At 37.8% G+C, this 24,741-nt stretch overlaps 1 protein-coding gene across 1 annotated transcript in view; it reads left to right on the forward strand.

Annotated features, from left to right (window-relative positions):
* CMC1 (C-X9-C motif containing 1) overlaps positions 1 to 23,870 on the forward strand; it is an 83,164-nt gene extending 59,294 nt beyond the window's left edge. The window contains exons 3-4 of the mRNA XM_025883268.2: positions 20,280 to 20,370; positions 23,624 to 23,870. Coding sequence (XP_025739053.1) covers positions 20,280 to 20,370; positions 23,624 to 23,744 — 212 coding nt within the window. The 3' untranslated portion in view covers positions 23,745 to 23,870. The remainder of the gene's footprint in view (positions 1 to 20,279; positions 20,371 to 23,623) is intronic.
* Positions 23,871 to 24,741: the final 871 nt, after the last annotated feature.

Here is a 24,741-nt window from a genome sequence, read left to right on the forward strand (position 1 = left end):
CAACTCTTACCATATTTGAACATACTATACAATATTATGTCTCTTGTGTATCTTCCTGTTGGATAAGTTTCACGAGGGCAGAGATCCTGAGTTTGTTTTACTCATTTGTCCCAAGTGTCTAGAATAGGACTTGGTATATAGAAATATATTTATATAGATATATAGGTTTATTTTTTAATTTTTATTTTTTAAAGATTTTATTGATTTATTTGAGAAAGAGAGTGAGAGAGCATGAGCAGGCGGGGGTGCAGAGGGAGAGAGAGAATCTCAAGAAGACTCCCCGCTGGGCGCCTGGGTGTCTCAGATGGTTAAGCATCTGCCTTCGGCTCAGGTCATGATCCCAGAGTCCTGGGATCGAGTCCCGCATCGGGCTCCCTGCTCTGCAGGGAGCCTGCTTCTCCCTCTCCCTCTGCCTCTGCCTCTGCCTCTCTCTCTCTCTCTCTCTCTCTCTCTCTCTGACTCTCATGAATAAATAAATAAAACATGTAAAAAAAATTAAAAAAAAAAAAAAAGAAAACTCCCCGCTGAGCAGGGAGCCTGATGCAGGGCTCAATCCCAGGACCCTGGGATCATGACCTTAGCTGAAAGCAGACGCTTAATAACTGAGCCACCCAGACACCCCTAGATATATAGGTTTATATAGAGGAAATGCATAGTGTATGTTGATATTTCCTATTTTCTTTCATTTTTAAAAAATTTATTTATTAGAGAGAGAACAGGGGAAGGGGGAGGGGAGGGGGAGAGAGACTCTCAAGCAGATTCCCCGCTGGGCAGGAGCCTGATGCAGGGCTCCATCTTATGACACTGAGATCATGACCTGTGCCAAAATCAAGTGTTGGACCTTTAACCTACTGAGCCACCCAGGTGCCCCTATTTTCTTTTATTTTTGAAAACAAATACCATTTGTAATCTACTAAATTTTCATGATGCACTAAAACTGCAGACTGTAGTTTGCCTTATACAACAGATAATTCTAAAATAATCTTATGTAACTAGAACCTGGTTTTCTTTTTGTCTTATGTGACTGTTGGGAAGTATCTTGCTCGAATTTCAGATTGATCTTTGAGGGTACTTGCAACATTATTTTTCAAGTTTCCATATCTGTTATCTGCTGTTATGAGATACTGATTTTATGGATCAATTATTTGGATAAAATAATTTTGGATAAAAGCTATGGATACACTATTTTAGTAAAAATGAACTTAATTTGTAATGCGTGCAATTTCTTTAAAGTGTGTTTGTTTTATGTTTGAGTTCATTTCCCTTGGAAGGAGGAAGAGCTCCTAACCAATATACGGGAGCAAGTGGTAGTTAAGAGACAGACATGGAAGTGCCATGGAGTTAAAGGCAAGCATAAGATTTATTTTGAGATCTGAATAAAACCCAGGACCAAGTGGATTGGGAACAGATTGCTAGAAATCTGAATTCCTTTCTCCCCCAGCTGTTCTTAGACTTAACAAGCCAGGAATTATGCATATATTCAGTTAACAAGAATGTGACAGATACCTTCCATGAAAAATGTAATGCTGAGACTCCTTAAATGGTTGGTTGATTACCCTGGTAACCATGTAATATTTTATACTAAAACCAGAAGACCTAGGAATAACTTCTTTCTGTTTGACTTTAAAAAAAAAAAATGATGATTCTCTAGTTTTAAAGTTTGTACATTTTGAGAAAGCTTAATGTCAGCAAAGCAGCTGCTGTTTGAATTTACTTTGTAAAACACTGAATTATTCATTTCCATAAACAAAACTTCCTTAGTAATTATTTAGCATTAATTTATTTCTCTTTATTTCAATCAACCCTGTTGACATTCTGTTTTAAAATTAAAAATATTCTTTGTGGACTCTAACATAAGACTTTGTGACAGCTACTTTCTCTACTTCCTACGACAGAACATTTCCAAATCCTTTTTTATTTTTATACTTTATATTTTATTTTTATTATCTTAATGAAAGTTACTAGTGAAATATAGAACAAAAGTAAAATTCTTACTTAGCAGTGTCTTTTAAGTAGCTGAAGACCAACCCCTATGTTGTTGACTTGTTAGATTTTGCCATAATGCTTTATGCATGAGTATAATTAACTGCTATTATATGGGATTCTGAGAATGTAAAATTATTAGATATACTTTAAAGAATTCTTCATTTTATCCTTTGTACTCACAGATTGTTTAATAGACTAGTAGGGGGAAAAAGATAGAGATGGCTGTTTTACATTTCTTGGAATTCTTCCATCCATGTTTGCAAATGGGGGGTGGGTTGTCCTTTAAATGTTGTGCTGCTTTCCAGTAGGCTAAGATGTGCCCTTGGACCTGTGGACTGGTATTATCAGTCATTGCACATGCCCTCTTTGGGCAGTCGGTCTTTTACTGTCATGTGATACTTGTCATTTTTCCATAATTGCAGTTTTATTTTGTATTGTTTAACATTTTAAGGGTGTCATTGTTTTGCTGCTCCATTAGACACTTCTTGAGGGCAGCAGACAGACAATTTGTTAGGTTACCAAGTGTCTGGTAATTTAACAGAGGAGGAAAAGAAATCCCTTTATTTTTTAAAGTAGCATCCACTCAAAGGAAACATTTTTCTTACCTCAGGTGCTTCTTGGAGCATACAGAGATGTTTAACCCAAAGGACCTGTAAACTTTCAGTTAAGGGCCCATTTTGATTCCCTGTTGTTGGTTCTTGGAAGGAAGTAAACACACCACATCCGTCATGACAGAGATGGTCTCATGGGATCATGGAAAGATTGGGGAGTCTCCATTTACTTGGCTTCTGTGGCTACGATGTTACTTAGAATAATTATGAGACTTCTTCAGTAGTTGTCAAGTGAGTGATAGTAGTTTTTGAATGGATAACCACATGTGCATAGTTATTCTAGAGGTGAAGTGTTCAAGAAAGCCTTTCATGTCAATGACACAGACCATCAGCTTTCCAACCAAGACCCATTATGTAGACATATTTTGTTTTTCCTCTGTGCAGTGTCTTAGAAAACAAAGTTAGCTAAACTATTTAAAATTGTGAGATTTTACCTAAAACAAAAATTCCAGCTTAAAAAAAATGTAAATTCTCAGATCCGGAAATGATGTGTTTCCCATTCCTGCAAGGCAAACAAGTTATCTGGAATGAAGTAACTGCTATACCTTTAAACGGGGCGGGGGGGGCATGTGCCCTGGTTCATTACGGTCTGCTTGCACTGTTACTTTCTATATTTGGAGTATTTATTTTATATATATATATGTATATATAAATACTATAAAATATATATACACACATAAAATACATAATATATATTTATAATATATATATATACACACACACACATATATAAAATATTTCTCCAAAAATAATGTGCTTCAGTCATACGTAGGAAAATCAAACTGAAATGTCTGTGTGATTCAACAAAAATAGAACAGTCTTTCATGAAAGTAAAGACGGTCCTTTTGTGTATAACATACAAGTGGCCCACCTTCCAAGTTGCATGCGTACGTGCAAGTTGTCCAGGCAGCCCAGCATCAGTTTCTACAAGTCTTTGGAGAGTATCCTGCCTTAACATAAAATCTAAATTTTTATATCCTTAACTATCACATATAACTAACTTCTGTGACTATCTCTTATAGGGTATGGTTTTGGGAATCTTTATTTCCAGGCCAGTTTGCATAATTTTTGGTTCCTCATATTCTTTTCTATGAATTGACATGTCTAAGACACCAGAAAAGGTACATCTAAGGTAAGCACCTATGAGTTATTAGGTACATAGTAATAACCTATTTTGTGAGGTTTGAGAATAATGTGTATGAAATAGATATTTTATATAAATTCTCATATTTTTAAAGTACTTTATAGAAGTATTTTCATATGATATATACATTATATATAGTAAATGTATATAACGCACAATGTTTCGCACACAGTAAGTACTCTCCAAATTGGATTATTATTTTCACTTCTAATAGTACCTTTAGCTGTGATTTTGCTTTCTTCAATGTATTGTTTAAAGTTTGAAAATTTTCTGTCCTTTTCATCTGAATTACTGAGTTTGCTAACAAACAAAGCAATACTTTGTATTCAATTAATCCAACAAATAATTTGGCTTTACTCTTCTCCTCCATCTTAAATTTGAAGTGGCATTAAGGAATGAAAGAGGAGGAAAATCTATTTTGTGTTTTCCTCAGTAGTAAGAGTTACAAATATCTAAGTATTTTCTTATTTTAGGATTCACTGATTTTTACCCTGCTTAGCAAGAATGAGTCAGTATGTCTTTTTTCTAGAAAAGTCATTATGTGGTCGTTTTCAGGTTTAGATGCATGCTTTTTGGAGGTCACCGTGGTAGAAAAAGTATGATCTAAAAAGAACTGTGTCTGCCCATCTTGTAAATATCTGAGCCTGAAATAAGACTCTTCTGTCAGAGTAATCAATCTTTAATAAGCCCATGTTCCTAACTACTTGAGCTGATAAATAGTGAGGTTTGTTTTAAAGAAGTCAAGTTTACTTTATGTCAATTTTCTGTTTGCCCTGTATAAGATATATTTAATTACTTTATTCCATCTCTGTGTTCAAATTAATCAGATTCTGCTACATATCGGTGCTCAAATTAGAATAATTCTTTAATCAACTGTGTTATCCATGCCATGGTAGACTAGAATAGGAAAGCTACTCTTGGCATATTGAAGATGCGTGCATTTTATTTTCTTTTGTAATTTAAAAGTAAAATCAGAAATATTGATTTCTACTTGACTGGAGAGATGATTTAGTTTGAATATCAGCCTGATCTTAATCAGGTGAGAATTAATTGAGTTGGAGGTATTAGATATTCAGTGATGTTAACTGAACCGTGATCAATCTAGAGAGAAGCTTTCTTTTGTACTATGTTAGAATTATCAAATAGCTCATGCACTACAATGTGAAATGATCTTTTCATGTTCATCATTCTAACTTCTTGTCTCATTAAATGCACCACTAAATTCGTTCTATACACAAACTAATCTTTAAAGTAGCAAGCTAATAAATCACAATTTAATAGAAAATTAAAAGCATAATAATTTTGTCACAAAATGCTATTGTTGTGAGAATTTTATAATGTTGTGTTTTTCTAGTGCCTAATTTTAAAGCCAAGTGATTAACTTCTGCTTTTCAAGTATACCTTGGACTTAAAAAAAAAAATCTTAGTTTTACTTTTTTTTAATGTTCAACATTGCAAGAATAAAGTGAGCAATACAGAATTATTTTAATGTTTATTTCTAGAAATAAAAATAGAGTCTGTAGCATTACATTGGTCTGAAATGTGGCATGGGCTTTTCATTTATTTTAAGAGTGTGATAGCAATATCATAAGTGTTGTGAAAATATAAATGGTGAGATAACACCTCCATAGGACTTGCTCTTAAGTAGTAAAATTGTAAAGTCTTTAAATAAACTGCAGCCAGAACTGAAAGGATCGATTTGCCTTGTTAACTAGGGACACTACACTTAGTAAATGTCTAAATTTAGCATAGCATGTCTTTTATTCTTTTTTTTTTCTTTTTAAAACTGAGAATTTGGACCTATTTATGAGTAAGGTAGCACATGTTATTGTCAGATTTCTTCCGTTTTGGCAGTTGGTGTGACCGTGTTAAATTACAAGAAAGTCAGTAGTGTGACTTTTGATAGTGTCATTTTACCTTGGAATAGTGCTTTTCACTTGGCACTGGTATAATGGGAATAGTAGGATCTATGTAGCTGTGTGTTTTGTGAAAAGGAATGTCCAAGTTTGTATTTGAGAACAATTAGCATTTAATGAAAAGAAGCCATATGTGCAGAAATATCCCTAGAGCGTGATGAACGGGGTGTTCTTAGTGAGATATAGAGGGGTTCCCCACCTAGTCGTTGCTGAGTAGCCTTCAGGGAGAAGCACTTGTTTAAGAAGGAAATCGCAGAGTATTTTTTCACACTGCTCATCAAAGCCTGAGCCGGACTCCACTCTCCCCTCCCCCCAGAGCTTGCTTGCTTGCTTGCTTGCTTTTTTTTTTTAAATTACATTTTGGAAGGTTGACACATGTGTCTACTACCCAGACTCGTACAAATGTGTTTATTTCTTGCCCCCCAGAGCCCCAGTTTTCCTCCTCTGAGGCAACCCCAATTACCAGTTCTTCTTTTGTATAAACATCCGTCTGTATAGATACATAGATATGCACCCGTACACAAACCTGGGTTATTCTACACAGAAAGGGTAACATGCACTGTACGGCTCTGCACCTTGGTTTTCAGTGGAGTCCTAGGGATCATTTCCTGTTAGTGTGCCTTGTTTTTGTGTGTGTGTTTTGTTTTTTGTTTTGTTTTTTTTTTTAGTGGCTGCATAGCATTTCATGCTATAGTATTTCTCCTTCGGTTGTTGATATGACTGTGTTAGAGTAAAAGAAGGCTGATAAGTGGTTTTTAGTGGTGTCAAAGGCTATTTTTTACTTAGGTAAAAATCTTTTTTGTTTCAGCTCAGAGAGGGTAGAGTGAGGAATGGTTAGTAATGTGTCATTCTCTTAGTGATTCCCTCCGAAGGATTTTTGATATTTATGTATGTATTTATTTATATCTTCATTTTTGTTAAGAAAGACCTAGCCATGGTCATTTTCATATTTTAATTGCCTACTGTGTTTGAATTTGCAAAACTTACTGTGTTTTGTAAGGGAGATGCCAAGCTCTTTTAGATCATTTTGGGAGCAAAGCAAGGTGTTAAATACATAAATAAATTTGACAAACGAGAAGATTATGAGGAGGGTGGCCAGGTTTTGTCAGTAATCGAGAAAGCTGACCCAATTAGGGAGGAGAGAACAGTGTTCCCACTGCCTCTGAACCAGGAAAAGGAAACAAGGGATGTTATTTCCTGTAGCATTTGATGAGGAGGCAGCATTAGATACACACACACACACACACACACACACACACACACACACACACACACAAACTAGCAACCGTGGGAGATAAGGAGTTTTTGTCACAGTGTTTAAACAGAGAGATGGTTAACAAGGACCTTTTGAACCGAGTAAGAGTTTAGATTAAGTGGCCTGTGAGGTCCTTCCCATTCTCACCATTTCAGTCCCAGCAGTCTGGAACAAGGCAGCTCGTTCTTCCCTGGACCCTCTGGGAATTGGTGTAAATGGTCACTAGTGGCTCATACTCATCCCCAGAAGAGGCTGTAAAACTTCTTGCAAGAGTGAAAAAGTACGGCAGGTTAGTTTATTGCTAGCATTACTTTGCATTATTAAAAGCATTGATCCTACTTTTGTGTGATCATGCTTCTCGTGAGAGGAGCGAGAGGGCGGAGCATCCAACAGGAGATGGCAGGGAAGCCTGGAAGGCTCCATGTTCAGAGATGTGCCACTTTGTTAGCTGCTTGGATCAGTGCCTGTTAATGGACAGCTCTTTGAACTTTGGAGGCAGTGGGTGCAGAGAGGAACGTGTAACAAAAACGTACGGCATGAACCAGACTCATTCACTTATATTTCCCCTGCTTTATCACCTTCTAAATCCTCCACCTCTGCTATTATTAATGATCATGGATACTGTGATTTGAGGAGACTTAAAGCATCTCTTACAGGCAGTCTTTTTAAAAAGGATGGGCTGGGTGGGTGCTTTCCTCAGCAACACTAGGCTGTGCTAATGTGTACCTTTCAAATGCTGGTAGCACTTAAAATCTGAAACACAGAATTTAGCATTTCCTTATATACCATTTGGAGAAGCCACTTTCTAGTGTGTAAAATCCTTTAAATATTTAAATATATTTTATAGGAATTCTAGAAAACAGGGTGGGACCAGAGAGTGAGGTATCTGGTGTTACTTAATTTCAGATGAGAACATAAAATTGAACAGGAAGCCTACAGCTTATTTTTTCCTGTGGTGATGATAGGGGTGTGCTGAGCCACCCCCGCTCACTCCCCACTTTTCAGTTGTGACCTCACGTGAGCTAACTGGCCTGGGTTTAGTTTACTCTGTGACCATGGAAATCGCAGCTAGATGTGGAGATTTTTCTTATGTTCTTATTGTGGAAGGAGTAAGTGGGATTCAATAGTAGTTACAAGTATTTTTCCGGAATTAGAAGAGGCCTGGTTCTAGGCTAGTCTGTGCCAGGCTCTGTGGTCTTAGAAATATGACATAACCTAAAGATCCGTTTCCTCATCTGGTAAATGAAGATAATAATAGTGCTTATCTGATAGTGCTTTTATAAAATTCAAGTGAGCTAATGTACTCAGTATCTGGTACATAATAAATGCTCAGCATATTTTAGTTGCCATTATCATTTTGTTCTTATTGTTATTATTAACACCTTTAAAAACCTTGAAAGGAATTACGAAGTTACGTGGGAAAATGGAAAAACAAACCAACAAAACAGCCACCTGAAATCAGTTTCTTCTAATGGAGAAAAGAGTTAAGAACTATTTTGGGGCACCTAGGTGGCTCAGTCAGTTAAGCAACTGACTCTTGATTTTGGCCCAGGTCATGCTCTCAGGGTGGTGGGATCGAGCCCCGTGTCGGGCTCTGCACTCAGTGTGGAGTCCGCTTGAGATTCTCTCTCTCCCTCTCCCTCTGCTCCCCACCCCCTGGTGGCACAGTCTTTCTCAAAATAAATGAATAAATGAAATCTTTTTAAAAAGGAACCATTTTATTTACTTATTTTTTACAGCTTTATGCATATTTTATTTTTTAATTATAATTTTTAAAATTTTAATTCCAGTATAGATAACATACAGTGTTATATTGATTTCAGGTGTACAGTATCGCGATGCAGCAGTTCTCTACATTACTCTGTACTTGTCAAGATAAGGGTACTCTTAATGCCTTCACCTATTTCAACCACCCCCCTACCCACCTCCCCTCTGGTAGTCATCTGTTTGTTCTCTATAGTTAAGTCTGCTTTTGGTTTGTCTCATTTTACCTTTGTTCATTTGTTGTGTATCTTAAATTCCACATCTGAGTGAAATCATATGGTATTTTTCTTTCTCTGACTTATTTTGCTTAGCATTATACTCTATAGAGCCATCTGTGTTGTTGCAAATGGCAAGATTTCATTCTTTTTCATGGCTGAGTAATATTCCAGTGTGTGTGTGTGTGTGTGTGTGTGTGTGTGTGTGTGTACACCCCATATCTTCTTTATCCATTCATCTCTCCATGGACACTTGGGCTGCTTCCATAATTTGGCTATCGTAAGTGATGCTGCAACAAACACAGGGGTGCAGGAATGCCTTTGAATTAGTGTTTATGTAGTTTTTGGGTAAATACCCAGTAGTGCAATCATGGATCATGTGGTTTTTCTATTTTTAATTTTCTGAGGAACTTCGATACTGTTTTCTACAGTGGCTGCACCAGTTTGCTTTCCCACCGATAGTGCACGAGCGTTCTTTTTTGTCTACATCCTCACCAACACTTGTTTCTTTTATCATTTTAGCCATTCTGACAGGTGTCAGGTGATGTCATTGTAGTTTTGATTTGCATTTTCCTGATGATGAGTGATGTTGAGCATCTTTTCTTGTGTCTGCTGGCCATCTGTATATCTTCTTTGGAGAAATGTCAGCTCATGTCTTCCATCCATTTTTAATTGGATTATTTGGGTTTTGTTGGTGTTAAATTGTAGAAGTTCTTGATATATTTTGGATACTAAACCCTTATCAGATATATCACTTGCACATATCATCTCCCATTCAGAAAGTTGTTTTTTAGTTTTGTTGATTGTTCCCTTTCCTATGCAGAAGCTTTCTATTTTGATGTAGTCTCAGTAGTTTATTTTTGGTTTTATTTCCCTTGCCTCAGGGAGACATACCTAGAAAAATGTAGCTACAACTGCTGTCAGAGAAATGCTTCTAGGATTTTTATGGTTTCAGGTCTCACATTTAGGTCTTTAATCCATTTTGAGTTTATGTGTATGGTGTGAGAAAGTGGTGCAGTTTCATTCTTTTGCATGTTGCTGTCCAGTTTTCCCAGCACCATTTGTTAAAGACACGTCTCTTTTTCCCATTGCATGTTCTTTCCTGCTTTGTCGAAGATGAGTTGACCATATAAATGTGGGTTTATTTCTGGGCTTTCTGTTCTGTCCCATTGGTCAATGTGTTTATTTTGGTGCCAGTACCATACCTGTTTTGATTATTACAGCCTTGTAGTATAAATTGAAACCTGGCATTGTGATTGCTCCAGTTTTTTCTTTTTCAAAATTGCTTTGGCTGTTCAAGGTCTTTTGTGGGTCCATACAAATCTTAGGATTTGTTCATTCTAGTTCTGTGAAAAACAAACTGTTGGTGTTTTGATAGGTATTGCATTAAATCTGTAGATGGCATTGAGTAACAATATTTGTTCTTCCAGTCCATGAGCATGGAAGGTCTTTCCATTTGTTTCTGTCTTCTTCAGTTTCTTTCATCTCAGTGTTTTATAGTTTTCAGAGTACAAGTCTTTGACTGCCTTGGTTAAGTTTATTCCCAGGAATTTTCTTATTTTTGGTGCAGTTGTGAATGGGATTGTTTTCCTGATTTCTCTTTCTGCTGCTTCATTGTTAGTGTATATAAATGCAACAGATTTCTGTATATTGATTTTGTGTCCTGTGACCTGTGTGAATTCAGATACCAGTTCTAGTAGATTTTTGGTAGAGTATTTAGGGTTTTCTGTATACAGTATCATGTCATCTACAAATAGTAAAAGTTAGACTTCTTCCTTACCAATTTGAATGCCTTCTCTTCCTTTTTCTTGTTTGATTGCTGCAGGTAGGACTTCCAGTACTGTGTTGGATAAAAGTGGTGAGAGTGAACATCCTTGTCTTTTCCAGATCTTAGGGGAGCTCTCGGTTTTTCACTATTGATTAAGTAGTAGCTGTAGATTCTTCACAGATGGCCTTTATAATATTGATGTATGTTCTCTCTAATTCTACTTTGTTGAGGGTTTTTATCATGAATGGATGTTATACTTGACAGTGCTTTTTCTGCATCTATTGAGTTGATCATGTGGCTTTCATCTTTTCTCCTGTTGATATGATATATCACATTGATTGATTTGGGAATACAGAATAGAATCACCCTTGCATCCCATGAAGAAATCCCACTTGATCGTGGTGATTTTTTAAATGTATTGTTGGATTCAGTTTGTTAATATTTTGTTGAGCATTTTTCCATCTATGTTCATCAGCAATATTGGCCTGTAGTTCCCTTCTTTTTGTAATGTCTTTATCTGGTTTTGGTATCAATGTAATGCTGGCTTCATAGAATTAATTTGGAAGCTTTCCTTCCTCTTGTATTTTTTGGAATAGTTTGAGAAGAATAGTTATTAACTCTTTAAATATTTGGTAGAATTCACCTGTCAAGCTGTATGGTCCTGGATTTTTGTTTATTGGGAATTTTTTGATTACTGATTCAGTTTCATTGCTGATAATCAGTCTGTTGAAATTTTCTATTTCTCCCTGGTTCAGTTTTGGTAGTTTATCTGTTTCTAGGAGTCTCTCTATTTCTTCTAGATTGTCCAGCTTGTTAGCATATAATTTTTCATAATATTCTCATAGTTATTTGTATTCCTGTGCTGTTGGTTGTTATTTCTCCTCTTTCAATTTCTGATTTTGTTTGAGTCTTCTCTCTCTCTCTCTCTCTCTCTCTCTCGCTCTCTCGATGAATCTGGGTAAAGGTTTATCAGTTTTATTGATCTTTTCAAAGAACCAGCTACTGGTTTCATTGATCTGTTTTATTGTGTTTTTTTTTTTTTTTTAGTTTCTATTTCATTTATTTGTACTCTAATCTTTATCATATCTTTCCTTCTGGTTTGAGGTTTTGTTTGTTATTTTTCTAGTTCCTTGAGGTGTAGGGTTAAGTTGTTGATTTGAGATTTTTCTTCCTTCTTGAGGTAGAACTGTATTACTATAAACTTCCCTCTTAGGACCACTTTTGCTGCACCCTAAAGATTTTGAACCATTGTGTTCATTTTCATTTGTCTCCATGTATTTTTTTTTTTATTTCTTCTTTGATTCCTTGGTTGACCCATTCATTGTTTAGTAACATGATATTTAAGCTGCATGTATTTATGCTCTTTTCCAGATTTTTTTCTTGAAGTTTGTTTCTAGTTTCATAACATTGTGGTCAGAAAAGGTGCATGGTATGACTTCAGTCTTTTTGAATTTGTTGAGACTTGTTTTGTGGCCTAATAGTTGATCTGTTCTGGAGAATGTTCTATGTGCACTTGAAAACAATGTGTATTCTGATGTTTTAGGATGGAATGTTCTGATGTTAAATCCATTTGGTCCAATGTATCATTCAAAGCCACTGTTTCCTTGTTGATTTTCTGTTTGGATGATCTGCCCATTGATGCAAGTTGGGCATGAAAATCCCTTGCTATTATTATATTTACTATTGATTACTTCTCTTCTGTTTGTTATTAACCTTTATTATGTATTTGTATGTATTTCTGTGCTCTGATGTTACAATTGTCATATCTTGTTGAATTGTCCCCTTTATGATTTTATAGTGTCCTTTTTTGTCTCTTGTTACAATGTTTGTTTTAATGTCTGTTTTGTCTGATAGAAGTATTGATACCCTGGCTTCTTTTCCCATCTATTTCATGATAAATGTTTCTCTGTCTCTTCACTTTCAACTGCAGGTTTCTTTAGGTGTGAAATGAGTCTCTTGTAGGCAGCATATAAATGGGTCTTGGTTTTTTTTTTTTTTTTTTTTTTTTTTTAATCCATTCCATCACCCTCTGTCTTCGTTTGGAGGCTTTAGCCCATTTACATTCAAAGTAATTATTGATAGGTAGATACTTACTGCCATTTTTGTTTTATGGTTGTTTTTGTAGTTCTCTGTTCCTTTCTTCCCTTGCTCTCTTCTCTCACGATTATTTGGCTTGCTTTAGTGATATACTTGAATTCCTGTCTATTTTTTGCATATCTACTACTGGTTTTTGAATTTTGGTTTGTTTATAACATCTGAATATAGTAGTCTATATTAATTTGATGATTGCTTAAGTTTGAATCCATTCTTTATGCCTCTCCCCTCCATGTTTAGGTATATGGTTTTACATTTTACACCCTTTTATTTTGTCCCTTGAGTGATTTTGACATATAAACATACTTTTACTGCTTTTGTGCTGTCTACTTTTCTTATTCCTGCTTATGGTCTTTCCTTTTCCCTCAGAGAGTCCCCTTTAACATATCTTGTAGTGCTGGTTTAGTGGTGATGAATTCCTTTAACCTTTGTTTGTCTGGGAAACTCTTTATCTCTCCTTCTGTTGTGACTGATAGTCATGCTGGATTGAGTAATCTTGGCTGCAGATTTTTTTTTTTCTTTTCAGCACTTTGAATGTATCATGCCACCTTTTTTTAATGGCCTGTAAAGTTTCTGCTGAAAAATCAGCTGATAGTCTTAAGAGGTTGCCCTTGTATGTAACTGTTTTGTTTTCTCTTGGTGCTTTTAAAATTCTCTTTATCACTACTTCTTGCCATTTTAATTATTCTGTGTCTTGGTGTGGACTTCCTTGGGTTAATTTTGTTTGGGGCATTCTGTGCCTTCTCGATCTTGATTTCTGTTTCCTTGCCCAGATTTGAGAAGTTTTCAGCTATTATTTCTTCAAGTATGTATTTGCCTCCTTTCCCTTCTCTTACCCTTCTGATATCCCTATAATGTGGATGTTATTACGCTTGATGGTGTCACTGAGTTCCCTAGGTCTATTTTTATACCTTTTTTTTTTTTTGTCGCTCACCTAATCAGCTTGATTACTTTCCGTTACTCTGTACTCTACTTCACTAATTTGTTCTTTTGCTTCCTCTAGTCCACTATTCCATCTGGTGTGTTTTTAATTTCATTTATTGAGTTCTTCTATGAATTTTCCTTTTCTATGTTTTCTGTCTCTTTGTTAAGGGTCTCACTGTCCAGTGAGTTACCTTTATGATTTATTACTTTATTTTTTTAAGCTTTTATTTATTTATTTATTTGACAGGTACAGAGAGAGCACAAGCAGGGAGAGTGACAGGCAGAGGGAGAGCGAGAAGCAGGCTCCCCACTGAACAGAGAGCCTGATGTGGGGCTTGATCCCAGGATCCTGGGATCATGACCTGAGCAAAAGGCAGACATTTAACGAACTGAGCCACCAGGTGCCCTATGATTTATTGCTTTAAATTCTCTATCAGGCATATTACTTTTCTCCATTTTGCTTAGGTCTCTTGCTGTGATTTTGTTCTGTTCGTTCATATGAGACATTTTCCTCTGTCCTCAATTTGCCTAACTCCATGTCTGTTTTTGTGTGTTGGGGAAGTCAGCTATGTTTCCAGCTCTTAAAAGTAGTGGCCTAATGAAGAAGAGGTCCTGTAGTGCCCTGCAGTCAGTGTTCCCTGTTCACCAGAACCTGGCACTTCAGGGGTGTCTTCTATGTGTGTTGCATTCACCCTGGTGTTGTGGTTTGGCTCCTTCCTTTAGTCCGGTTGTCTGCAGTGGCTCTCTGCCTGTTGTGGGCAGTGTTTGGTTCCTGCGGTGTTAGTGGACCAGTCAGGGGCCACCTTGGGCTTGAGTTGAGTTAGACTAGAGGGCAGTAGCACCAAACTGCAGGACACTTTCCCTGTGTTGAGAAGCTTTCATTGGTGGGCATAACCTGCAATCAGACTCCTGTCTGCCCCCACACCACTGCTGGGTAGTTGCATTCGGACTAGTGTGTGTGGTTATCTTCCCTTCTCTCCAGGGCAGGAGTCACTTTGGAGTGGCACTGGTCCCTGTCATGGCTGCTTGCGCACTGCCAGGCTTGTGGTTCTGCTTTGGATGGGCTCTGGTCAAGAGTGTATTGGAACGCGCAGCTTTGTAGAAGCTCATTGTAGTGGGAGGTGCAGTGTTAGCAACATTTGCAGGCAGAGGGATGGCACACTGTTAGCAAGTCAGGTGGCAAGGGTTGGTGCCCCGCTGGTTCCCGCAGGTAGCTGTGTGTATATGCTAGGCGACAGGGGAGAGAAATGGTGCTTGCCAGTTCCTTTGTCCCTGGAGGAGTCCCCCAGTGAGCCTTATCCCTCCAGGATGAGCTCTGAGATGACTAAAATAACTCTTCTTTCTCTGTGCCCCAGACATTTTTCAAACTTCTGCTTCCATGCTGCATCTCTGAAGGCTGTTTGTTGTGCTGTCTCTTTAAGGATGGGGACTCAGTTTCCTCTTGTCCTCTCAGCTCTCCAAGAACTTGAGTCCGCTGATATTTAGTGTTGCCTGTGTTAAGCTCTGCTGATTGTAAGAACTCATGAAATTTGACCCCTTTGGTGTTCAAAGCCAAATGTTATGGGGATTTGTCTTTCCCATGTGGGCTCTCCAGTGTGAGAGTCTGTTTCTCTTTCCTCTCCGCACACCTGCCATCCCTCCCCACCATGTCTCCACCCTTCCTACTCTCTTTGAGGTGCTCTCTTCTCTACATTTCATGGTTTGCTTTGCCAGTCTTGGGGTAATTTTCTGGGTTATTTATACTGATGTGAGTGTTATCTAGTTGTATCATGGGACAAGGTGAGCTTAGAGTCTTCCTACTTTGCAGTCTTCTCCAGAAAATCTCCAAAAACCATTTTAGAACCTGCCCAATATTAATGTATCATTGCCCTTTGGTTTTCCATAAGTAGAAGTCATCTGTGTTCCAGGTGCTACATACTAAATGCACTTTGTCAGAATCACATGTTATTCCCCTTTATGTTCTAACAAATGGAGATAATGAATCTGAGTATCCCCCCTCAAGCTTTTTAATTTATTTTAAATATCAGATTTTTGCAAATATCTTCTCCCATCCAATAGGTCGCCTTTTCATTCTGTTGATGGTTTCCTTTGCTGTGCAAAAGCTTTTTATTTTGATGTAGTCCCAGTAGTTTATTTTTGCTTTTGTTTCCCTTGCCTTAGGAGACGTATCTAAAAAAAAAAATAAATGTTCCCAAGGCTGATGTCAGAGATTACTGTTAATGTTTTCTTCTAGGAGTTTTATATAGTTTCATGGTTTCAGGTCTCACATTTAGGTCTTTAATCCATTTTGAATTTATTTTTGTGTATGGTGTAAGATGGTGGCCCAGTTTCATTCTTTTGCATGTAGCCATCAAGTTTTCCCAGCACCATTTGTTGAAGAGATTGTCTTTTCCCCATTGCATATTCTTGCCTCCTTTGTCAAAGATTAATTACACCTATAAGTGTGGGTTTATTATTTCTTTGCTGTCTATTCTGTTTAATTGATCTCTGTGTCTTTTTTTGTGCCAGTACCATACTGTTTTGATTATTATAGCTTTATACTATATCTTGAAATCTGTGGTTGTGATCTAGCTTTGTTCTTTCTCAAGATTGCTTTGGCTATTCAGGTTCTTTTGTGGTTCCAAATCAGTTTAGGATTTTTTTGTTCCAGTTCTGTGAAAAATGCTATTGGTGTTTTAGTAGGGATTACTTTGAATCTGTAGGTCTCCTTGTGTAGTATGGGCATTTTAACAATATTTGTTCTTCCAATCCATGAGCATGGAATATCTTTCCATTGGTTTGTGTTGTCTTCAATTTCTTTCATCAGGGTTTTATAGTTTTCAGGGTGTAGGGCTTTCACCTCCTTGGTTAAGTTTATTCCTACATATTTTATTCCCTTTGGTGCAATTTTAAGTGGAATTGTTTTAATTTCTCTTTCTGTTACATCATTATCACTGGATAGAAACACAGTCAATTTCTGTGTATTAGTTTTGTATCCTGCAAGTTTACTGAATTCATTTATCACTTTAATAGTTCTTCAGTGGAGTATTTAAGGTCTTCTACATATTGTACCATGTCATCCGCAAATAGTGACAGTTTTATTTCTTCTTTCCAATTTGGATGCCTTTTATTTCTTTTTCTTGTCTAATTACTACAGCTAGGACTTCCAGTACTATGTTGAATAAAAGCAGTGAGAGTGGACATCCTTGTCTTGTTCCTGACTTTTAGGAAAAGCTTTCAGTTTTTCACTATTGAGTATGATATTAGCTGTGGGATGACCTTTATTATGTTGAAGTATGTTCCCGCTGAACCTAGTTTGCTCTTGCATTTTGTCGAATGCTTTTTCTGCGTCTGTTGAGATGATCAAGTGCTTTTTAATCCCTTTGTCTTGTTAATGTGATGTATTACATTGATTGGTTTGTGAATAGTGAGCCACTCTTATATCCCTGGAGTAAATTCCACTATTGTTGAACTTTTTTTATATTTTGTTGAGGATTTAAACATCTGTGTTCATCAGAGATATTGGCCTATAGTTTTCCTTTTTTGTAGTTTCTTTATCTGGTTTTGGTATCAGGGGTACAATGAATTTAGAAGTTTTCTTTCCTCTTCCAGTTTTTGGAATAGTTTGAGAAGAATAGGTACCATGTTCTTAAAGAAAAAAAGCCTTGAATGTTATCTTTAAGTACGTTTCTTTAAATTTTGAAATAACTTTTAAAGCTCTCTGTTCTTACTGTTTATTGATACTCATTTGTATTTCCTTAAGATATACTTAAATGCATGAAATTTTGTTTTCATAATCTTTAGTGGTAATTAATATTAAATTATATATAGGCATATAAGCTTTATAACATTTAACATTGAAAGACAAAGACTTTATATGGATGTCTTAGAATACCACTTTAGAAATCAGTTGGCAGTATTAGCAACATCATTATTATACGAATGTATGCTAATGTGGTATGAAAGCAAGATCCTCATTAAAATCTTGTAGCTAAACAAGTGACAAAAACCTTACAAACAGCTTGAGGCTTTAGGCCAGTCACGGTTTTTCCAAGAGATTTGGACAAGTGTGAAAATATACAGACTGTGCCTTTATTGTGGTCAGAACATGTAAATGCTATCTTGCATCAATTCCCTACTGAGAATATTTTTATTCATATTAGGGAAAACGCATCTGAAAATAATGCAGTGTGTAAGCATTCTGTTGTGAATCTATCAAATGTATTGGGTTTAATAAACTTGGAAAGTGGACTTTTGATAATAGCCATTGTGTTTGTGCTCTCCAGGAAAAGAGGGTTTTGATCACCTAGGATATTTTCATTGGGCAAATTCATGATGCTAATGATCTTTCTTCTAGACACTATCTGAGCATGGACTGGTCTGCTGTAGGTCTAGTGAGATTATAGTAAGTTTGGGTGATGCAGGGCAATCAGCCCATGGTTTGTCACCACTATGGAATATGGCAGTTCCCTTAAAGAAGACCTTTGCCAGATTTAGTCACATCTGGGTTAACTTTACATACATATTCCCTTTGAGGATTTGTCAGGTCTTTTTTTTTTTTTTTTAAGATTTTATTTATTTGAGAGAGAGAAAGCACGAGCACAGGTTGAGGGGAGAGGCAAAGGGAGAGGGAGAAGCAGACTCCCCGCTGAGCAGGAAGCCCAGTGTGAGGCTCTATCCCAGGACCCTGAGATCATGACCTTAGCTGAAGGTAGATGCTTAACCAACTGAGCCATCCAGGTGCCCACAAATGGGGTTCCCATGTCTTAATTCTTCATTAGCATCATAACCATTGCTTGTTGAAAAGTAAATCTTAATACCATGCTTTAAGTAGAAAAATTCACATGTAGGAGTGCTAATGACATTTCAGAGTGAAAATTAATAGACTTTTTGATAGCCATGTAGCCACCCCTTAGGATCTCCCCTGATAATGAGCTGATTGTAAGTCTGTTCTGCCTTTTTGAGTTGGAGGGAGTCCTTAGTTAGAGGGCACAGAGGAAATTCCCATGGTGTGATTGGGCTCACGAGCTCAGCTCATGTGCACAGAGTGGAACACAATATTTGTAATTGAAGCAAAAAAGCTAGCTGACTGGGTTCAGGGGTCAGAGAGCAGTGGTGGGGCTGCCAGGACTGGAGAACAAGCAGCTAAAGGAAGCGAGTCCTGGGTGTGTCTTTGATGTGGAGAATTATTGCATGTCATCCACTTTCATGTGATCACACGCATTAAACTGTTTGAATTAAAGTCATTGCCTGCATCTTTTGTTCTTGTTCCTGTTTTACCACTTTGCCTTCAGACTATGCTGTGCCGCTTCAGGTACATACAGATGTCTGTGCTGTGGGGCTCCTGTCCCGGCAAAGCCCCTCTCCTGAGGTTGTTTATGCATTTACTAAATCTCAGTCATTTCCAGTTTGCTTGGGTTTAAAACTATTTTTGTTACATATTTTGTAATGTGGAGACCCCTGAATTAATCTGCTTGCTTTAAGACAATTATAAATTATATTCTTTAGTAACTAGACGGGTAATAGCCCAAGAAAAGAGGGAAATCTTGATAATTTTGCATTAAAGGAGTTATAAAAGACACTCAGAAAACACTGTTTTACCTACAGCTTCTGTGTGAGGATGATATCATATTGAAGTCTGACGTGGAAATGGTTCGTTACTTACAGCGGACTGGAGATGGCAGAGCTGAAACTAGAGTAGCCAGTGGACAAGAGGAAGGACCAGAATAGTTAGGAGAGTAGCTGCAGCAAAGCACACTGTCCTGTGGGAAGGAAAAGGTAGGACCGAGTCTGACTTTCCAAAGCCAACTGGATTATGGCGCCAGGCTTCTCAGAGTTGGGAGTGCTGAGAAGGCAGGATACCAAGGGAGCAGTACAATTTAAAAGGCAAACTACCAGAATGGAAATTTGACAGAAAGCTGTTTTCAGGGACATCAAAGAGTTGACTTGGGAAAGGAGTGGGAACTCTGTTATCAGGTATGAAGGCCCTTTGGCAGGGTTGTCTTAAAGCGGGTGCCTTGATGCCCTCAGGTGACCTGCGGAGACTAGACGCCAGAGGCCCGTGTCTGGAACCATCTCCCCTTTTACGCTCACTCATTTCTTGTAAAGGGTGCCCTTCTTCTCTGTTGGGAGTCTTCCTGATTCTCCCCATCCCTTCTATCCTCATGAGGCCTCCTCAGAGGTCCTCTCTCCCCCCTTTTGGAGTTCATCCTTTATTTCTGCAAAGTTAATGGCACTCATCCTGTTCTGCCCTTTATTTGTATGCATGTCTTTTGTGGAGTGTGTACTATGTGCTAAGCATAATCTGGGTAATAGATGTTAAATGGATGAGTGTTTTAGAGCTGTTAAAAATTAGTAGGAGTGACTGGGTGGCACAGTCGGTTGAGTAGCCAGCTGACTCTTGGTTTTGGTTCAGGTCATGATCTCGGGGTCATGGGATCGAGCCCTGCGTTGGCCTCTGTGCTCAGCACGGGATCTGCTTGGGACTCTCTCCCTCTCCCTCTGCCCCTCAGCCCCACGCATGTGCTCTCTCTCTCTCTCTCTCTCTCTCTTTCTCATATAAATCTTTAAAAAAATTTTTTGATGTAACTGCAAGTCGTTTTTTTCTTTCTAAACTTTTTCAGATTTTACCAAATGTTGCAAGGACTCTGGAATCCTTATGGTAGTAAAATGCCGGAAAGAAAATTCTGCATTGAAAGAATGTCTAACTGCTCAGTAAGTAGTCACCACATTGTGCTTCTCTGTGTGTGTGTGTGTGTATGTGTGTAATATATGTAGCAGGTAAGAGTATGCTACTTAACTCATTACATGTAATAGATTCTGTACTTTGCCCCCTCAAACATTTGATACTGTTAGCTCAATCTGAGATTTCAGTTTGTTAAATATTAAGCAACATATTTATGAGAGGTCTTGTCAAGTTACATGGGTCACCATTGTATCTGATTAAACATATAAGGTCAGCAAACAAAAATACAGGATTTTTCATATGACTTAGCAAATTCCTTTTCATGAACAGGTTGATCTGTAGAATACATTATAGATGGGCTTATATTTGTCTCTCTTAATGAAAAGTTACTGAATTAGATGATTTGTCTGCCTTGTGATTCGGGAATTAATATAATTTAACTCCTGGGAAAGTTGTAATCAAATAAAGGATACAAAGGTAAATTTAGATTTTTGAAGTTAATCGATTTTAAAATAATTCTTAAATATCATGTTCACTGACATTTAGTTGAATATCAAAATAAAAATTTGCAAAGTTCTTTGAATGCAAGTGCTTTCTTTTTTCAAAGACTTTAATTTGTAGAGAGAGAGAGAGAGAGAGCACAAGCAGGGGGAGGGGCAGAGGGAGAAGGAAAGAATCTCAAGCTGACTCCATGCTGAGCTCGGAGGCTGAGGTGGGGCTCGATCTCATGACCCTGAGATCATGACCTGAGCGAAAACCAAGTGCCGGACACTCAACGGACTGAGCCACCCAGGTGCCCCGAGTGCTTTCTCTTGTATCTCCCCACACATTTCATTGTCTGCGTTATTGATAGTATTGCAGAATACGTTAGTATTGTTAAGTGATAGTTGTGAGGTCTTAGTTGTGGTTATCCCTTATTTCCTTCTGTACTTCTCTAGCCTGTGAAACATATAGGTCAGCATGGTTTGATGCTTCCTTAGGGAATTACATAAAAAGTGATTATCTGAATCAAATATTAGTTTTCGATTTTGATACCAAATAATGTACATATGTATTTGAATTTACGAACTTATTTTAGAATTCTGTAGTTAGGAGACTTGAGAAGTTAAATTAATCTCTGCATTTATGGATGAGGAAACACCCTTATTTATGGGCCAGGACCTGCACTAAGCATTTCATCATAGAGTAAGAGTTCCTTCTCTGACTTGTTTTTCTTCCAATTCTATTCCCTCATGCTCCCAAGAGATGTGTAATGAATAAATGAACCTGTTAAAAATTTAAATTCAGTCACAAAGAAGTTTATATATTAAAGGGGTTTCACACCTCAGTTTTAGCCATCATAATAACTTGTTCTTAGTTTGCCATATTATCCCTCCCATGGGCATCATTGGGGCAGAGGGTCAGGAGTGCCAACTGTAGAGAGGGCAGCCTGGGCTTACCTTCTGGACCAGCCAGAGCTTAGCTAGCGGTGCGGCCTCAGGCAAGTTCCTCACAGAAGACGGGAAAATTATTCCTCATGGAGTGGTTGGGAGGGACTGTACGTAAACTCATTACAGCAGTGCGTGGCACATAGTAGGTAGTCAATAAATGGTAGCTCTTTAAAATTGTATTTGTTAGCTTTTGTTAACTGAATTTTAATCATTAAGAATCCTTCCATCTTTTACCCCTGGAAATAGAGAACTTGTGGTCTATTTGGGGGGAAGGGGCTGGGAAGGGTTGGAGGAGGCTGCTTCTGTTCAGGAGAGAGAAACAGTGAAGGAAACAAAGACGGTTGTGACATTTGCTGAAAGTAAATGGAGTTAAGGGTTTTACTTGACCTTAAGTCTCAACACTCTATTTCTTCATCTTTGAATAAGAAAGTGCTCTGCTTTACTATTGACATTGCATGAAGTTAACCACTGCCCTCTCATCTATTCATAGTGACATCTTGAAACATGAATGCTTGTTCTTTTATCTCTGTCTCATCTTCATTCCTTAGTAAAAGGCAGTCTCACTTCTGCCCTCTTCCACTGAGACTGCTCCTCCTCAAGTTTCTAGTGGGTTCCAGGTAGCCAAATGCAGTGAATTGCTTTTCATTCTTTTACTTGGCTTCCCTCCAGAAATTCCTTAAAATTCCCTTCTATCCGGCTTCCCTTATACTCTTTCCTGTTCCCCCAACATCTTATTTCTTCTTGGCATTTTCTTCCCTAACCGATTTCTTAAAGTGGGTTCCCGGTTCTCTCCTCATGCTTACGTCCGTGAAAGCTGTTTGCACCCATGCATTCAGTTACTTCCTATAGGTCATGACATTGCTCTCTTCAGATCCAAAACTGAACTCACCTCCTTTTCTTCCTCCTGCGTCATGCATCTAGAATTTAGAATCCTCCTTGTCTCCTAACTCTAAATCGTAATTTTCTATTGATTTTATTACCTAAATCTCCCCCAGATCCATTTTGTCCTTTTAATCCCAACTTCTCCTGTTAGTTTAGGCCCTCATCATTCTTTCCTGGGTTATTGTGGTAGTTTACTTACTGGGCATCCTGCGTCTAACCCTGCTGCCCCCTTTTGGCCTGTCACATGCTGTCAGAATCATCTAAGACACAAAACTGATCTTCAGAGTTGCTCTGTTAATATTGTCCCATTGCCTTCAGGATAGATTTCGACTTCTTGGTGTGGCATACAGGGACCTTCATGATGTGGCCCATGCCCTGTCTAGCTTCATCCCAGGCCCTTTCTCTTACGTGCATAATCTGCCGTCATGGTACTTATTTATTTGCAGTTGCTTCATTTGTTTTTCCTCGTCTTTGTGCCTTTCCAGTGTACCTTCAATCTGGATTTCTCTTGTCCTTCAAAGTGCAACTCCTGCACTTCTGCTTGCCATCTCTCCTTTCCCCACTTCTTTCTGAGGTCTCCATGGTGCACTGGGCCATGCCTCTGGGACAGCACTTTGTATACTTCCTTGTTGTGCAGCCTTTACTTACCTGTCCCACAACACCATGCACTCCTTGAGGATACGCGCTGTGCTTCTCATCGCTCTATCCTGCCATTCAAAAACAAACCACTGGGTCTTCCCCCTCGCCCTCTTATCCAGTTTGATAGCCTAATGTTTACAGTAAATTTATGGCCGTTTCTTAAAATTTACTTCTAAAGACTGCACCTGATGAAATGTCTGAACATTATTAAAGCAAGCTTATATTAAACACTTGGTTTCATTTTTTTTTAAGATTTTTATTTCCTTCTTGTAGTTAGAATTAAACACTTGCAGTTTCATTTTTTTAAAAGATTTTTATTTCCTTCTTGTAGTTATAATGATCCAGCCTTTTATGAAGAATGCAAAATGGAATACCTGAAGGAAAGGGAAGAATTCAGAAAAACTGGAATTCCTGCCAAGAAAAGGCTACAGAAACTTCCCACAAGCATGTAGGCAAATACTCAGATACTTAGCCCTGATACTCATGGAAATCATTATCACCTAAAATAATGGACTCAAGGAAGTGTTTGCTTTATCCCAAATTACGGAAATAATAAAGATTTCCTTTTAAATTTCAAAGTCAAGTTTTATTAAATGAGATGGGAGTAGTAAATAGTGAAATGGGATACGGTCTGCCTGGTCATCATGCATTTTTTGTAAATTTTTCTACAACTACAGTTCTGTAACAGATACTGAGTTTTAGGGTTCTATATAGACCTTATATTACTTTCGTCCAGTGGCTAATCATAGGGACCAGAAGTAACCAAAGGAAAGCAGGAATGGACAGCCGTCAAAGGTATTAATAATAAGGCAGTATAGCAGAATAGTGATGAATCAGAATCCTTCCTGGTTGTGTCACTTACTAGTTATGTAACCATGGAAATGATTTTCGGTTATTGTGAGGACTATTGCAGGTAAGTAGAGTATGTAGGACACTGCCTCGGATGTGGCAAATGCTCTTTAATGGTTATTGTTAGTAGTAGTAAAAAATTATTTGGAAACAGATGAAGAAAGTACTTACACATGAATTAATTTTACTTACATATTTGATGGAAAATTTCCTAAAATGAATTATTACGTTCCTTGACCTGTTAATTTGGCTACTGAAAAAAAAATATATTTTTTAAAGATTTTATTTATTTGACAGAGAGAGACAGCGAGAGAGGGAACACAAGCAGGGGGAGTGGGAGTGGGAGAGGGAGAAGCAGGCTTCCCGCTGAGCAGGGAGCCCAATGCGGGGCTCAATCCGAGGACCCTGGGATCATGACCTGAGCCGAAGGCAGACGCTTAACGACTGAGTCACCCAGGTGCCCCAAAAATATTTTTTTATTTTATTTTATTTTATTATTTATTTGAGAGAGAGAGAATGAGAGAGAGCATGAGAGGGAAGAGGGTCAGAGGGAGAAGCAGACTCCCCGCAGAGCAGGGAGCCCAATGCGGGACTCGATCC

Source organism: Callorhinus ursinus, unplaced genomic scaffold (assembly GCF_003265705.2).
Source record: "Callorhinus ursinus isolate GAN/ISIS: 27379988/994484 unplaced genomic scaffold, GSC_fseal_2.0 scaffold1, whole genome shotgun sequence".
NCBI lineage: Eukaryota > Metazoa > Chordata > Mammalia > Carnivora > Otariidae > Callorhinus > Callorhinus ursinus.